The sequence below is a fragment of the Heterocephalus glaber genome, unplaced genomic scaffold, assembly GCF_053883595.1.
Source record: "Heterocephalus glaber isolate CG9 unplaced genomic scaffold, H.glaber_assembly_v1.0 deba00000071, whole genome shotgun sequence".
NCBI classification, from domain to species: domain Eukaryota; kingdom Metazoa; phylum Chordata; class Mammalia; order Rodentia; family Bathyergidae; genus Heterocephalus; species Heterocephalus glaber.
Window position 1 is genome coordinate 32,496,212 of NW_028258137.1, and position 16,924 is coordinate 32,513,135.

General features: G+C 35.9%; 1 protein-coding gene across 10 annotated transcripts in view; it reads right to left on the reverse strand.

The window, feature by feature from the left end:
* The window catches only part of Chd9 (chromodomain helicase DNA binding protein 9), a 246,276-nt gene that overhangs the window by 154,840 nt on the left and 74,512 nt on the right, over nt 1–16,924 (reverse strand). For 9 of the 10 annotated variants that reach the window (XM_013073316.3, XM_021260909.2, XM_021260908.2 and 6 more), the window contains exon 2: nt 1,267–2,882. In XM_013073316.3, the coding sequence (XP_012928770.2) occupies nt 1,267–2,718 (1,452 nt within the window). In that variant the 5' untranslated portion in view covers nt 2,719–2,882. Of the gene's footprint in view, nt 1–1,266; nt 2,883–16,924 lie in introns of those variants that run through there. The other variant, XM_087206554.1, reaches the window with a different exon arrangement.

Below are 16,924 nucleotides of genomic sequence, written 5' to 3' on the forward strand. Positions count from 1 at the left end.
TCTGCACTCTGAACCACTTTACTGTAATCTTAATTTTGAATTATGTTTTTCTTCTCATAATTAAGATGCTCTCGGTATTAGTCCTCAAAGTCTTTTGCATACTTACAGTAGTCCATCTAATAGGGATATGGTAACAAGCTATGGTATTTACCCTTGTCCTGTATGAATATAATAAGATAAATATCTTTGGGTATATTGCTTTAGCAATGTTTGGATTATTCTAATATCATACCATATTGCTTTCCAAATAGTTATATCAATTACCAAAACAATGAAAGTACCAATTTCATCATAAACTTTACAGTATTAAGCATTAAGTTTTTTGGGTTTTTGTTGTTTTTGTGATACTGGGGAGGCCCAGTCTTTTGTATTTTGAGACAGATTTCACTAAGTTGGTAAGTTGGCCAGGATGGGCTCAAACTTGTGATTCTCCTGCCTTAGACTCACAGAGTGCTGAAATTACAGACATGTGCTACCGTGCCTGGAATCCATTAACATTTAAAAATTTGTTTCAAATATGTAAAAATGGAAATACTCATTAAATTTTTATTATTAAAGTTGCATATTATCCTGGTTTTGTTAACTAATTCTCTTTCCTCTTCTGTGAATTTCAACTTATGTGCTTATTAATCTAAGTTATCAACTAAGAGCTTAAGTTTTACTAATCAATTTATATTAACTTTTTATAAGAATATTAACATTATGTGCATGATATTTGCCATAAAGTTTCCTTAGTCTTTTTCATTCTCATTTAGGTTTTTCCTTGTTTTTGATAAAATAACCTTTTGTTAAAAGTAATCATAAACTAGGCTTGGTGATGGACACTTGCAATTCTAGCTATTTTGAAGGCTGAAGCAGGAGGATAGGAAGTTCAAGCTCAGCCTGGGTAACTTAGTAAGACCTTGTCTCAAAATAAAAAATAAAAAGGACTGGTAATATAGCTCAGTGGTAGAGTTCCCCTGGATTCAATGCTCACTATAAAAAAATTTAATTTATAATTTACAAATTGTAACTGACAACTAATAATTACAAAAGGGATCTTAAAACCTTATAATTTTCTAAACACAAAAGTTAGTCTGTTGCTTTGAGTACATCAATGAATCACTTTCAGTAAGATTTTTAAAGCAAGATAAAGCTATGTCAAAATATGGATACTCAGTAGAATTCTGAGTTTAAGAAATCTTGAATAGACCTCATATAAAATTAACTCATGAGTAAAAGCCCATTCTAGATCTAATGACCAGAAACAAACAAAAAGCTACATACCTGTCGCTGTAAACATAGTCGATTTCTGTCATGTAAATGCTGATGATTAGAAAATGATGAATGCCAGCTCCGAGCTTGACATTGCAACTGAGTTTGAGCCATATCAGAAGGCCGGGCTACAAGATGTGAAGTAAAGTGTCGATCAAGATCATGATCTAAAACATGATTTGAATTATCTTGTCCAAATGTTGACTCATCAAATTGGGGAAGGAGCCCCTCCTGAAGGAGGTCCTCTGGGTCAAGTCCCGTGAATGGCTCAGTTTGAGATTCCACTTGATGAAGTAAATTCTCTTCCAAAGATGAAAAGCCATTAGTTTCTACATGATCATTGAAGTGGCCCATTTGGGTTCCTGAGTCAACAGGATCTGGGAAGTTCATGTGCACAGGAGATAATTTTGAATTGCTATAATTACCCTGAGGATGTGACGAATGCAACATTTGGAAATTACTTGAATTCAATGATGTACTGGGGTTCAGAATATGCGTGGATTCTTGCTTGATTCCCCTATGAGGTGAAAAGGAATTACTTCTAGCAAAATCAGATAAAGTCTGATTTGTATGACTGGGTGTAAGAACGGCAGAGGACTGAAGAAGACTGTTTGGTGATATATGATTACTGGAAAAGGAATAATGTGACGAAAACTGCTGTGAATTACTGACAGAACAAGAAGTCATATTTGTAGAAGGCCCATTAAAATTTCCTTCTTGATGACTGCTACACTTTAGAAAGTGTACTGAAGGATTTGACGTTTGAGAAAATTGCATCGAAAGAGACTGTTGTGAAGTAGATGTGTTAGTAATTTGCGGTGGATGGTTAACATTGATTCTATGTGGACCAGAAACATTAACATCCATAAAATTTTTAGACTGGCAGAGAGAATTTTGCCCTGGGTTAAGATTATTTCGGTTTTGTTGGGAGCGTAGTGAAGTACACTGTGTTTGTTGTTCATTGGCCTGAAATAAGGCAAAGTCATGGTGTGCAATGAAGCTTTTATTTTGATGCATAGAGTGTGAGTGTCCTTGATGAAAAGGTGATCCATTTTGATTAGAAATGTTAGTAGCTGTCTGATGGCCCCACATTGGGCTGCCATCTGCTACATCTGGAAACAAACCATTGGGTTGGTTTTGGGGGTGGTGAATTGGAGAACAATTAAACTGAGAGTGTGGAGATAACACATGTTCAGCCGGGCTACCAAAAGACTGATTAACTTGGTGAAACTTCATTGAATCAAATTGATTTAACTGCTCAAAATCATTCATCTTCTGATGAGTTGGAGTACCTTGAACATGATTCAATGAGTCTATGTGCAAAGGTTCAAACTCTGCACCCAAGTTCAATTCATCAACTAGTGAAACAGGTCCTGGTTGTACAAATGCATCATCTGACAAACCTTCCAAGGTCTCACCAAAAAGATTGGCATCATCAAAAAAGTCCATCATTGGATCTGTCATCTTGAAAATTCAGTAACAACCGTAGCTGTTCACTCCAAATGGAGTATATTCTTGTTCTCTGTTATAAGTATTACTGGATCATTTCTGAAAGTCATCAACTAATCCAAAACAGCCCAATGTTCATTATTGCTCTAGATAATGGCATGTCATAAAGTATCAGAATCCTAGGAAAATAAGAACAAAAGCAATTTAAATTTAACAAGTACTCATTAAACTTATATAAACAAAGCAATATATGATTTTAAAAACATAAAATCTAGTTTTTATAGAATATTTCATTGCAAATAGCTCCTTGATATTCCGTATAAGAAGGGGGGGAAGCTTCCTGCGGTGGACATTTAAAAATAATACATACTACTTTGTTTTGAAATTCATTTTAAGATAAAAGAAGGTGAAGCAAACCTAGAAGTACTATGCCACATTTTCTCTCATACAATGAAATGGCTATCACAGCAACACTTCTAGCCAATATGTAAAATATATATTATACTTCTATATTATATTTTGTTAAAATAACTAATATTAGACCTTTTCAGATAAATGCATTACGATCTTTTGCTCTAGATTTCTTGAGCAGATAACCTGCTATTTTGTAAGATATACACGGAACTGCATTAAAAAGAGCAATTGTGGGCCAGGGATTTAGCTCAGTGGTTCCAGTGTCTGCCTCGCAAGCGCAAGGTCCTGAGTTCAATCTCCAGTACCAAAAAATAAATAAATAAAATAAAATAAAAAGAGCAATTGCAAAGGGGACCAAGAAATGGAGTAAGAGGAGAGAAAAGGGGGAGGAAAAGGAGACATAAAAAGAATTAAGATGTGCTAGGTACATTTACCAATTTCCTACAATTAATGCAATCAGTATGTACTACAAATATATACTAATAATTAAATAAAAGACGAGCAATTGCATAAGCTGGCCCAGAATTAGATAAAGGTCACCTGGTCACCTGGTCAGCACAGACATATGCTAGGAGAAATGCTGGGAGATAGTCTCATACATTTCTACCATGCTCCTAAAAGCAGCATTCTTCACAGGCCAAATTGTTTAGACATATGTGAAGCAAAAGCAAGCACCTTCTGATAATCAGTTGTAGTCAATACTCCATCCCAATACCACACTATTACATCACTTGGAATATATGAGTTCCTTATACAGGATTTACTAAACTGTGCAAATACTAAGAAAGAAGAAAACAGTAGATTGAGCTAAGCAATACACTAGACTTATGTCAAGAGAAAAATGATTATACTTTCTTGGTATCTGAGAGGAACTGGTTCCAGAATGCAATCACCCAAATACCAAAACTCACAGATTACATAAAATGGCCTAGTATTCACATATAATCTCTCCTGTATACCGTAAATCATCTCTAGGTAACTTATAATACCTAATACAGCATAAATGCTACACAACAGTCATTATACTGTAGTGCTTAAGGAATGACATGAGGGAAAAAAGGCTGTACATGCTCAGTAAAGATGTAATCTTTTTCGTCTAACTGTATCTGTAATTGGTTGAGTCCTGTAATGGAGAACCCTAGGATATGGACAGCCAATTGTTCATGTATGTATGTATATTACACACACATGTGCAAACATACACACACTACTTATGTGTAAAAATGTTCCAGTTAAGTTACTTGATAATATTAAACAGCTAACCATTATTGTTCTAGACTTGCATCATTCCAAACATTCTTAAAGATAATTATGGTTCTGCCCCCAACCTGTCTTGCATAGAGAACTACAAATGTAGGTATGCAATCCTCTACATATTAGTTTATTCAAAAATTAACAAAGAACTACAAAAACTTTTCAGAACTTCCATTTTGGGAAGTCAGCGTTTTAAACAAAATTTCTTATACCAGGGACAGTGGTGCATACTTGTAATCCATCAACTTGGGAAGCTGAGGCAGGAGAATCATGAGATTAAGTCTAGCATAGGCAACTTAACAAGATTTTGTCTCAAAAGAGACCCTGGGTTCCATCCCCAGTACCACAAAAAACAAATAAACTGCTTTAAATGTAGAAATGCTTTTAAAGGTTCTGTGAAATAAGAACCATCAGATCTGGAATAATTTTACCTGAAAAGTGATGACTTATCAATCACGAAGGTATTTATGTGCTTTAATAAATATATCATTTTAGATAAAGTAAATTATAGAAAAATAGAAAACATATTTTTCAAGATTTTACAACTATGAGACATGCAGGACTATGTGACCTGAACAAAAGCACTGCCCAAAAAGTAATTTCTCTCAAACATAACTTATATAGCTTCAGACATGTGACTAAGCAACATTAGTGTATACTTAAGTCATTAAATCAGGAAAGCAATGCCTTCTGCTTTTATATGGATGCATGATTATTTATCAAATGGAACATAAAAAATACAATGGAAGGTATAGAATCCATTATTTCATCAAATAACAACTATAAGGCACATCATTTGTTGATATATGATAAAGAAAAATGCTGCCAATTAAATTGACACTTCAAATTTCTATTGTATAATTATTTTAAAGTTATTTAGAGACAGATTTATTCTAAGGGATTTGATAGGTTCTTCTGTCATAAGGCATTTTGCTTAGTTCATGAAACACTTAACTATTGCTTTGCAAGAACATGTGGAATTGTATCATATCTTTAACAACAAATACTTGCTTTACTAAATCCAATTTATGCTCTTTTCCCGTTTCTGTGCAGTTCTACACACTCAGTAACTTTTGGTTAAATGCTGAATAACATTGTAATCTTTTAGATGACATCTTAAACAGTAAATAAATATGTAATACTAACAATGTATACAACCTCATTAAAGTGATGACAATAAGTTTGAGTGCCCATATGCAACAATAACTATCCTAAGCCAGTTACCTGGCAGACAATGACCTAAACAAATCTCAATTTCAAAGACATTAAAAGGGAAAAACATTCATCTTAGAATTAATGTCTTGAATATTAGAATTATCCCTTTAAGAATTTAGAACCCAGAACTACAGAAAACTGCCCAACTGAATGTTAAGAGTAGAAATATGCAACATTAGTTCATACAATTTCACTTATTGTGATAATAATAAACTTATAAAGACATTGTGAATTTATAATAATTTACTGTAGGCTTGTTTTTTTGTTGTTGTTTGATTTTTAAGGCAGGGACTTGCTATATAGTTCAGGCTGGCTTTGAAATCGCTATGTATCCTGGGCTGGCCTTACCTTGTGGCAATCTACCTGCCTCAGCCTCTTGAGTGCTGGGATTATAGGTATGGGCCACCACGAATGGATTTACTTTTTTATTCTTAAAAAAAGTGAAGGTTTTTAGTGTGGGTTTTTGTTTGTTGTTTTGTTTTTGGTGGTACTGGGCATTGAACCCAGGCTTTCACACTGGGCTACACCCCCAATCCTTTTTCTATTTCTGAGATAGGGTCTCACTAAGTCACTAAAATGCTCAGGCTAGCCTTGGATTTAAGATCCTTTGGCCTCGGCCTCACAGAGTGCTGAGATTACAGGAGTGTGCTACTATGCCTGAGGTAAGCCTATTCTGAAAATCAATTTATGATGTATCAGAATAGTAACAGTCCATTCAGAAAAAAACTGGGGTACACTTTGAATTTTTGTAATTTTTCTACCTGAGGCTTACCTAAAATATGAGAAGTGGCAATTTTAATTAAGGAAACAATTTTGTTATTTTGCCATCCAATAACCATTTACTGACAATTTCTAGATACTAGGATGGTAAATAATATGACCCTGAAGGGGGATAGAGACGAGTCAACAGACCACAGCAAATTTGTGTTATGGGCTTTAACGAAGGTAAGCACAAAGGAAGAACACCTGATGGCAAACAAAACAAATACAGACATGAATACTGTTGCAATATGAAGATATAGATTTAGTACATAATCAGATAGTAGTCAACCTTAGGTATAAAACTAAGGACTACCTACAGAGTGGTCCATGCCCAGACGGCTGAGGCCAAAGTTTGAGCCTAAACTGGGCAACTTAGTGACTTAACAAGACTGTCTCAAAATAAAAATCAAAAAGGGTTGTAGATGTAGCTTGGTGTGAAGGCCTTGGCTTCAATCCTCAGTAATGAATGAGAGAGAGAGAGAGAGAGAGAGAGAGAGAGAGAGACAGACGCAAAGCAAAAACAACAAAACACTAAGGACTAAAGTAGGGCATGGTAGCACGCCCCTGTAATCCAGCACTTGGGAGGCTGAGGCAGGAGGTCACTTCAAGTTGGAGTCTCCTGGGTTACATAGTGAGTTTATAGACAATCTGGACCGCAAAGGAAACTGTGTCTCAAAAAACAAAAACAGAACACATAAGCACTAAAAATGTAAACTATGAAAAAAATGCCTATAAAATCCAATAAGCCATGTTTCCTGATTTGAATAGTTTTATTCTACAATTGGAACAATGCTTATTGAAATTTCTCTTTCTGACACATTGTCTAAAAACATGTAGGTCTAATTATTACTTATATAAGCAAATGTTTATGGGCAGCTCCAATACATCCAAAACATCTTTGTATAAACCACCAAAGTCCCTGATCTCAGGAAGCTAAGACTATAAATGGAGGAGAGAAGAGAGAATGACATAAGAAAATCATATTATATATTTAATAAAATAAGATAAATGTGGCCTAAAAGAGATATAAGTTCATCTATAAGGTGCTTTATGGAATAACTTGACTAGTTACTCAAGAAAAGTTTCTTTGATCAGCTAGCAACTGAGGGGATCCTTATAAAGGGATTGAAAGAGAAGCCCAGGCAAAGGTTTCAGAAGTAAAGAATGGCAGCAATGAAGTACAAGGTTAGGAAACAGTATCCCCATTGCTTAGGGTATGCAAAAGGAGAAAAGTGGCAAATAAAGCAACGTAAAATAAAGCAGAAATATAAACTGGAACCCTGATGAAAGGGACCATATCAATTATGTATATTAAAATAGTACTGCATATCTGAGCTGGAACAATGATGCACACATGTAATCCCTAGTACTTGGGAGGCTAAGGCAGAAAGATCGTAAGTTTGAAGCCAGTGTGGGCAATTTAGCGAGATGCTTTTTAAAAAATTTTTAAAGGGTAGGTGGCCTGAACCAGTAATCCCAGCACTCTGTGAGGCTGAGGTAGGAGGATTGAAAATCTGACCCCAGTCTGGGTAATTTAGTCATTTAGTGAGATCCTGTCTCAAAATATACAAAATAAAGGAGTGGGGGCCTGGGGATGTAGCTCAGTGTGAAGGCCCTGTGTTTAATCTCCAGGGCCACCAAAAAACAAACAAACAAACCTGGGGCTAGGTACACAGTTTAGTGCTCTCTGGATTCAATCCCCAGTATGGGGAAGGTGGAAGAGGGGAGTACATCTGAGGGACAGAATTCTTCTAAGGTTGAAACAAGTACATATTTAGAATCTAAATAAAATTATTTATCTACATTTATCCAATGGCAATTATACAATGATTATACAAGATGGACTCAAATATCAACAGGATAGAATTTCTGCCTTCAAAAATAATTCATAATCCATGACACAAAATCAACATTAAAAAAATCAACAATGTAGCTGGGGTGATCAATGCCTGTGATCCTAGCACTGTCAGAGGCTGAAGCAGAAGGATCACAAGTTCAGGTCTAGCCTGGGCAACTTAGCTATTTACCAAGACCTTGCCTCAAAATATGAAAATTTAAAAAGGGGTGGGGCTGTAGAAGGGCTGGGTTCAGTCCTCAGTGGGGAAGGGAGGGCTCTTCTACATACCAGTAATGAACTAGCTGAGAAAGACATCAGGAAAACAATTACAATTACAATACCTTAAAAAAAAATTAAATAAGATACCTAAGAATCAACTTAACCAAGAACGTGACAGATCTCTACAACAAAAATTATAGAACATTTAAGATTTAAGAAGCTGGACACCAGAAGTTGGAAAGACCTCCTATGCACATGGATTGGCAGAATATAGTTAAAATGGCCATAGAAGCAAAAGTGATCTACAGATTCAATGTATCTCCATCAAAATTCCAATGATATTCTTCACTACACTAAGAAAAACAATCTTAAAATTCACATGGAAACACAAAAGGCCCAGAATAGCCAAAGCACACCAAAGGAAAAAGAGCAAGCTTAGAGACATCACAATTGTCAATTTCAAATTATATTACAAAGCCACAGTAACAAAAACACCATGTACTGGCACAAAAATAGACACGTGGCTGGGCATGGTGGCTCATGCCTGTAGTCCCAGCACTCAGGTAGCTGAGGAAGAAGGATCACTGGAAGTTTGAGGCCAGCCTGGGTTATACAGTGAATTCAAAAACAGCCTGAACTACATAGCAAAACCTTGTCTCAAAGAGAGAGAGAGAGAGAGACATGTAGACCAATGGAAACATTAGAGAACACAGAAACAAACCCACATGATTACAATCATCTGATTCTGAAGAAAGAAGTCAAAAATATATATTGGAAAAAAGATACCCTCTTCAACAAATGGTGCTGGGCAAAACTGGATAACCTTATGTAGAATGAAACTAGATCCCTATCTCTCACTCTGTACAATAATCAATTCAAAATGGATCAGACCTTGACTTAAGACCTGAAACTGAAACTGCTAGAAGAAAACATAGGGGAACACTTGAAGACACAGGGACAGACAAAGACTTCCTGAATAGGACTCTGGTAACACAGAAAATAATAGCAAGACTCAACGAACAGGACTACATCAAATTACAAATTTTCTGCACAACAAAAGAAACAACCAACACAGTGAAGACATAGCCCATTGAAAATCTTTGCCAACTACTTTCTAACAGAGGATCAATATCGGGAATATAAAAAGAACTCAAAAACTTAGCACCATCACCAACAAAAATATCACCTAATCAATAAATGGGCAAAAACCACTGTGGAAGTCAGTATGGAGATACCTCAAAGAACTAGGACTAGAGGTCCCATTTGACCCAGCTATTCCCCTGCTAGGTATCTTCCCAAAAGAACTAAAAGAATCATACCACAGTGATATATGTGCACCCATGTTCATAGCAGCACAGTTTGTAATAGCTAAAGCTTGGAAGCAGCCCAAGTGCCCATCAACTGGAAACTGGATAAAGAAAATGTGGTGTTTTTTATAAAATGGAGTACTACTCAGCCATAAAGAACAAAAAACTAGAGTCATTTATAGCTAAATGGATGCATATCGCAGCCATACTCTTAAGTGAAATAAATAGGACACACATGTGTGAATACCAAATAGTTTCTCTAGTGTGAGAAACTGATAGAGTAAACAGGGGTTAAAATGATTAAAATGAATAACTGATAATTTGAAATAGGAAAAAAGGTCCAAAGACGAAGGAGTGAAGGGAGGGGAAGGGGAAAGGAAAAGAGGGAAAGGAAAAACTATGAGAAAAGAAAAAAAAAATGGAAATGAAATCTATGTAAATAGGGAAGGATGGAGCGGGTGAAGGGCGCACAGGTAATCGGGAAAAAAATAAGAACCAAGATATATCATGTACAGGTACAAACACCCAATGATAAATGTAAACGAATTGTATACCTAAAATGTACCAATAAAAGAACTAAAATAAATAAATAAATAGGCAAAAGAATTGAACAGATATTTCTCAAAAGAAATACAATAAGTATGTGGAAAATGTTCAACAACTTTAGCCACTGGGCAAATGCAAATCAAAAGTACATGGAGATTCCATCCTACCCTAATCAAAGTGGCTATCATCAAGAATACATATAAAGGGCCGAGGATTTAGCTCAGTGGTTCTGCTGCCTGCCTCACAAGCGCAAGGTCCCGACCCCTGGTACCAAAAAAAAAAGGAATACAAATAAAGGTTGGCAAGAACTGGGGGAAGAAGCCCTTCTATCCTGCTTGTGGGAATGTAAATTAGTATAGTCCCTATGGAAATCAGTGTGGACTTTTCTCAAAAAAACTAAAAATAGAACTATCATTTGATCCAGTTACCCCACTCCTTGCTATATACCTGAAGGAATTAGGGAGACCTGTATACTCATGCTATTGCAGCACAATTCACAATAGCCAAGATATGGAACAGGCCTAACAGGCCATCAACAGATGAGTGAATAAGGCAAATGTGTTTATACAAAATGGGAGTATTATTCAGCCATAAAGCACAAAGAAATTTTGTCTTTTGAAGGAAATGGATGAAACGAGATCATCATGCTAAGCAAAATTAACCACTCAGAAAGACAAGTATCACATGGTCTCCCTAATGTGTGAAATCTAATAAAGATGATATTGAAAGTAGAAGGGAAACTTACTAGACAAGAGGAAGGGAATATTAGGAAAGAGGAGGGGGTGTGAGGAAGGGTAATGGTAAGATACACATGATCAAAATATAAACACTGAAAAAAATGTATTTTGTAAAATTAATAAGCACTAATAAAAATAACTGACACAAGTCATAATATAGCCAGGCATAGTCATGCATGCCTATAATTCCAGCACTCTGCGAGACTGAAGCAGAAGGATTCCAAGTTGGAGCCCAGCCTGGGCAATTTAGCCACTTGGCAAGACCATGTCTCAAAATAAAAAAGAAAAAGGCTGAGGATGTAGATCAGTATGAAGGCCACAGGCTTAATCCCTAGTACCACAAAAATAAAAACAAAACAAAACAAAAATCTAGAGGGGAAGAAAAAATATGAACATTGTGATATATGCTTCAGTAGAGATATGTACAAAGTACTGCATTATGGTAGCACAGATTAGATACCAAATTATTATGGTCAGAAAAGGTCAGGAAAGGAATAGAGATGAGGAAATATTTGAGTGGGGCCTCAAAAATAAAAACAAAGTAAATCAGTACATGTTTTATAACAGGACTTAACACACAAATATACTTCAGTTGCAAATTGATTTTCCCCAATGTCTCATAGTTTTTTCTATGCTGTACAAATAGGTCTCTCAGTGTTGTTCCATTAAATGAATTAATCTAAAAAATTCTACAAATTGTTTCATTTCAACTAATATAATAATTACTGATTCCTACCAGATTATTCACTCTCCTATAAGTAATCCCTTCAGCATTTTTATCCAATATTAAATTTGTACCACAAACTACTTTTGCTCTGTTTACAAACTACTTTGTAGTTTGCTTTGTTTACAAACTACTCAGTTATTAACTTGGAAAGAATCCAGCTTAATAGCTGCCTCCTATGGAAGGTCTTTCCTGAACCAAGTCTCAATCTAGTACTCTATGCATACCACAAATCACACTGCACTGTAATACTAGTGTTTTCTTTCCACTAGACTGTACATTCTTAGAAAAGGAATACTCTTATCATTTTTGTATTGTAAGCATGTTTCCAAGCATAGAGGAACACATAAATTTTTATAAATGAATGAATGATTTCATAGGAATTACAAAGATTAGAATTGTTTTAAAAATGACCTGAGCCCTGGCTCTACAACCTTTTATTTATTTGACCTTGAGAAAAATCAGTTTTTGTTTTCATATGTAAAAAATAAAACTTAAGAATAGTCCTGCCAGGCATAATGGCACTTGCCTGTAATCCCAGCACTCAGGAGGCTGAGGTAGAATGATCACTCTGAGTGTGAGGCCAGCTTGGGCTATATAATGAGTTTAAGGCCAGCCTGAAGGACAAAGCAAGACCCTAAGAAAGAGAGAGAGAGAAAGACAGAAAGAGAGAGAAAGAGAGAGACAGAGAGAAAAAGAGAGGAGAGGGAGGGGGAGGAAGAGAAGGAAGGGAAGGAAAAACAAAAACCAGAACAATTTGAGATAGTAGACCTTTGTCTACTTTGTTTACTACAACTTTAGAATTCCTGAAAATGTAATGTCTCTTCTAAAACTTCTCTTTTTCAAAAGAATACTGCCTCTCTGAAAAGAGAGATTGAAGATGATATCAGAAAATGGACAGACATCCTCTGCTCCTGGGTAGGAAGGATTAATATAGTGAAAATGGCCATACTTCCAAAACTGCTATATAGATTTAATGCAATTCCAATTGAGATCCCAGCAGCATACTTCATAGACTTTGAGAAAAAAATCCAAAAATTCATTTGGAACAAGAAGAGACCCAGAATAGCAAAAGCAATTCTAAGTAACAGAGACATGGCAGGGGGTATCACAATCCCCAACCTGCAACTCTACTACAAAGCTACTGTGATAAAAACAGCATGGTACTGGCAAAGAAACAGGCCTGAGGACCAGTGGAACAGATTAGAAGATGCAGAAACAACGCCAGACACACTCAGCCATCTCATCTTCGATATAGGAGCCAAACACCCTCACTGGAGGAAAGATAGCCTCTTTAATAAATGGTGCTGGAAAAATTGGACTTCAACTTGCCAAAGATTAAAACTAGACCTGTATCTCTCACCATGCACTCAATTAAAATCAAAATGGATTAAAGATCTAAATATTCAAATAGAAACTCTGAACCAGTTGGAACAGAGGTTAGGTAGAACCCTTGAAGACATCGGTGTAGTAAAAGATTTTATGAACAAAACCTCAGTTGCCCGTGAACTAGCACAAACAATCAACAAATGGGATCTCTTCTTATTAAAAAGCTTCTGCACAGCAAGAGAAATCACCAGCAGTGTGAAGAGACAACTCACAATGTGGGAAAAATTCTTCACCTGCTCTTCCTCAGACAAAGGTCTACTATCTCGAATCTATAAAGAACTTAAAAAGATCAGACCTCCCAAATTTAAAGACCCAATCCAAAAATGGGCATCTGAAATGAACAGACATTTCTCAGGCAAGGAAGTAGAAATAGCAAATAAATACATGAAAAAATGTTCAACATCATTGGTCATTCGAGAGATGCAAATGAAAACAATGCTGAGATTCCACTTCACTCCAGAAAGAATGGCTGCTATCATGAAATCAACCAATAATACATGCTGGCAGGGCTGTGGGGAAAGAGGAACCCTGCTCCACTGCTGGTGGGAGTGTAGACTGGTGCAACCACTGTGGAAATCAGTATGGACACACCTCAAAGAACTAGGACTGAAATCCCATTTGACCCCGCTATTCCACTGCTGGGGATCTTCCCCAAAGAATTAAAAGAATCATACCACAGTGACATATGTGCACCCATGTTCATAGCAGCGCAGTTTGTAATAGCTAAAACTTGGAAACAGACCAAATGCCCATCAACTGGAGACTGGATAAAGAAAATGTGGTTTTTTTATAAAATGGTGTACTACTCAGTCATAAAAAATGAGAAATTAGAGACATTTATAGCTAAGTGGATGCACATTGAGGTGATACTCTTAAGTGAAATAAATAGGACACAGATGTGTAAATACCGAATAGTTTCTCTGGTGTGAGAAACTGAAAGTGTAAATAAGGACTAAATGTATAATAGGTCAAGTGAAATAGGAAGAAAAGGGGCAAAGGGAAAGGAAGTGGGAGGGCTAAGGAACAGGATAGAAGGGAACGGGATTAATATGAGAAAATGGAAAAATAGGAACAAAATCTTTGTAAATAGGAAGGGCTGGAGGGGTTGAAGGGAGGGCTGGGCAAAGGTGAAAAACAAGAACCAAGAGAGACTATGTAAAGGTGCAAATTTCCAATGATGAATGTCATTATATTGTATACCTAAAATGTACCAATGATTAGAATGAATAATCGATAATGTAAAATAGGAAGAAAAGGTCCAAAGGGGTAGGGGTAGTGGGAGGCACAGGGGAAAGGAAAGAAGGGAAAGGAAAAAATGATGAGAAATGGAAAAAATGGAAATAAAGTCTTTGTAAATAGGGAAGGGTGGAGGGCGTGAAGGGAGGGCTAGGAATGGGGAAAAAATAAGAACCAAGATGCATTATATAAAGGTACAATTCCCAATGAGAAATGTAATTGTGTTGTATACCTACAATGGACCAATAAAAGAATTTAATGCAAAAAAAAAAAGAATACTGCCTGTTTATTCAGATATGAAAAATTCTATCTATAATGGCTAAAATGGACATGGTGGCACATGCCTGTAATCCCAGCACTTTCAGAGGCTGAAGGAGGAGGACTACAAATTTGAGCCCAGCCTGGGCAATTCAATGACTTAACAAGATCCTGTCTCAAAAAAGGGGGGTGGGGGTGCTAGGGATGTAGCTCAGAGAAAAAGCTCTTTCAATTCATAGTACCACAAAAAATAAAAGGGCTATAATAAAAGGTTTAATGTTACAGAAATAAAATTTCAACTACTGATCCAAAGTTACCTATTCCTTAGTGTTCCTACAGAGCATTTAAATACACATCACTGGTAGGACAGAATTTTACAAAGTTTGCTAACTTAATGCTAAAATCATGTGCTAGTAACTAGTTATAACTACACTCAAATAGTGCCAATTAAATTAATTTTCTAAATGTATACTACAGAATTTCTATCCTCACTTGTCTGGTTCAGTATTTATTATCAGTCCTAAAATATAAAAAGTTTAACAAGGTGATTTTAATTGAGAGAATAAATATAATAGTTAACAGAACAAAGATATGAAACAATCTCAAGAGGACGACGCCATGGATTAAACCTAACAATTTCTAACTATCAGGTCCTATTTTCAGCATAGAAAAGCAGTTCTACACATATATATATGTTGCAAATTCTAGCGCCAAGCAAGTAACACACGAAACTGATGAGGAAGAACTAGCTAAAAAGTACGGTACAGCTCTTGCCGGGTGTGGTGGTACACACCAGTAATCCCAGCACTCTTGAGGCTGAGGCAGGAGGATGGCCGAAGGCCAGCCCGGGCTACAAAGTGAGTTGAAGGCTATATCTGTCCATTTTCTTTTTTTAAGATTATTTTAGAACAAGGAGCATAATCTGCTATAGAATCCAGCCTTTGGTAATAACATACTTATTTATTTTATAGGAAGTAAAATAAAAGACATTTGGATAGTAAATCCCAAACTATGACCCAACTTGCAGGCCTAGCTTAGAAAACTAACCAAAGTATTCTGAAAGTAATTCTTTAATACAGACTGAAATGAATGCTTAATTTACATAAGTTACTTATAAACCTATAAAATCACACCCATAACTCTGCTCCATGTATCTTCAATGTTTCTGATAAACTACATAGTCTATACATGAAACTGTTTAATTAGGAAACACATTAGATTCACAAATCAATTAGAAATATATCTGGCAAATATGTCAGTCACAGCATAGATGAAAAAGCCCCTTTTATAGGTTTAAATCTAACTGCAATTGTCAAGCTGTGTAACTTTGGAGTGGTTCTTAGAACTTCTCAATTTGTTTCCTCATCCAACTTTCTAAATCACAGTTTCAGAAAGGTGGCAGAATCTAGAAATATATTCAAGTCCTAAAATGTAGTAAGTGGTCGATAATTTTGACATGTAGAACTAGAAACATAAGATTTTATGCTGAGCTGCTGAAATATTACCAAGATTGAAGCCTGTTATATCTAACTGAATTGTACTTATTTTTCAATTCACTTAAAAAATATTTATATTAGTCGGGCACTATGATGCACAGCTGTAACCCTGGTACTGGTTGAGGCAGGAAGACCATGAATTTGAGGTTAGCTTGGGGACGAGACTAAGTCTCAAAATGAAAAAATGAAAAGGGCTGGTGATGTAGCTCAGTGCAAAGGCCCTGGGTTCAATTCCTAGAACAACAAAAAAAATTTTTAAATCAATAATATCCCTCAATTTATCTTTGCCTTCTCAATATCATAAATACTTGCTATTTTATTCTCTGCCTTGAAATAATTTTCCCTTCACTCTTAACCCCCCATATAAGTAGTTTATGTTTTAACCACATTGAGATGTTGCTTGAACTTCTCATACCTGCATTAATACATACCAGAAGTTCTCTACACCTACATCACCCAGTTTTTCTCCAGTGGCAAAGCAACTATCTTTGAGATTAAACTTAGGTACCATATCTAGGAAGCTCTTAAATTCACTCTCTCTTAGAGAATTTATTATTATTATTATTTTTGGTACCAGGGATCCAACTCACAACCTTGAGCTTGCAAGGCAGGCATGGTGCTACTGAGCTAAATCTCCGGCCCTCTTAGAGAATTATTACAAATTAATTTTTCTATTCCATACCCTACATGCTATACTATTCTTGGTCTACTTATTTATCTACTAAACAAAATGAGTGCAGACTAGTTCTTATTCACCATTTTATCCTTAACATATACTATAATTCCTGCTATCTGGTAAATTTTACATACTTTCAGGAACTCAATAA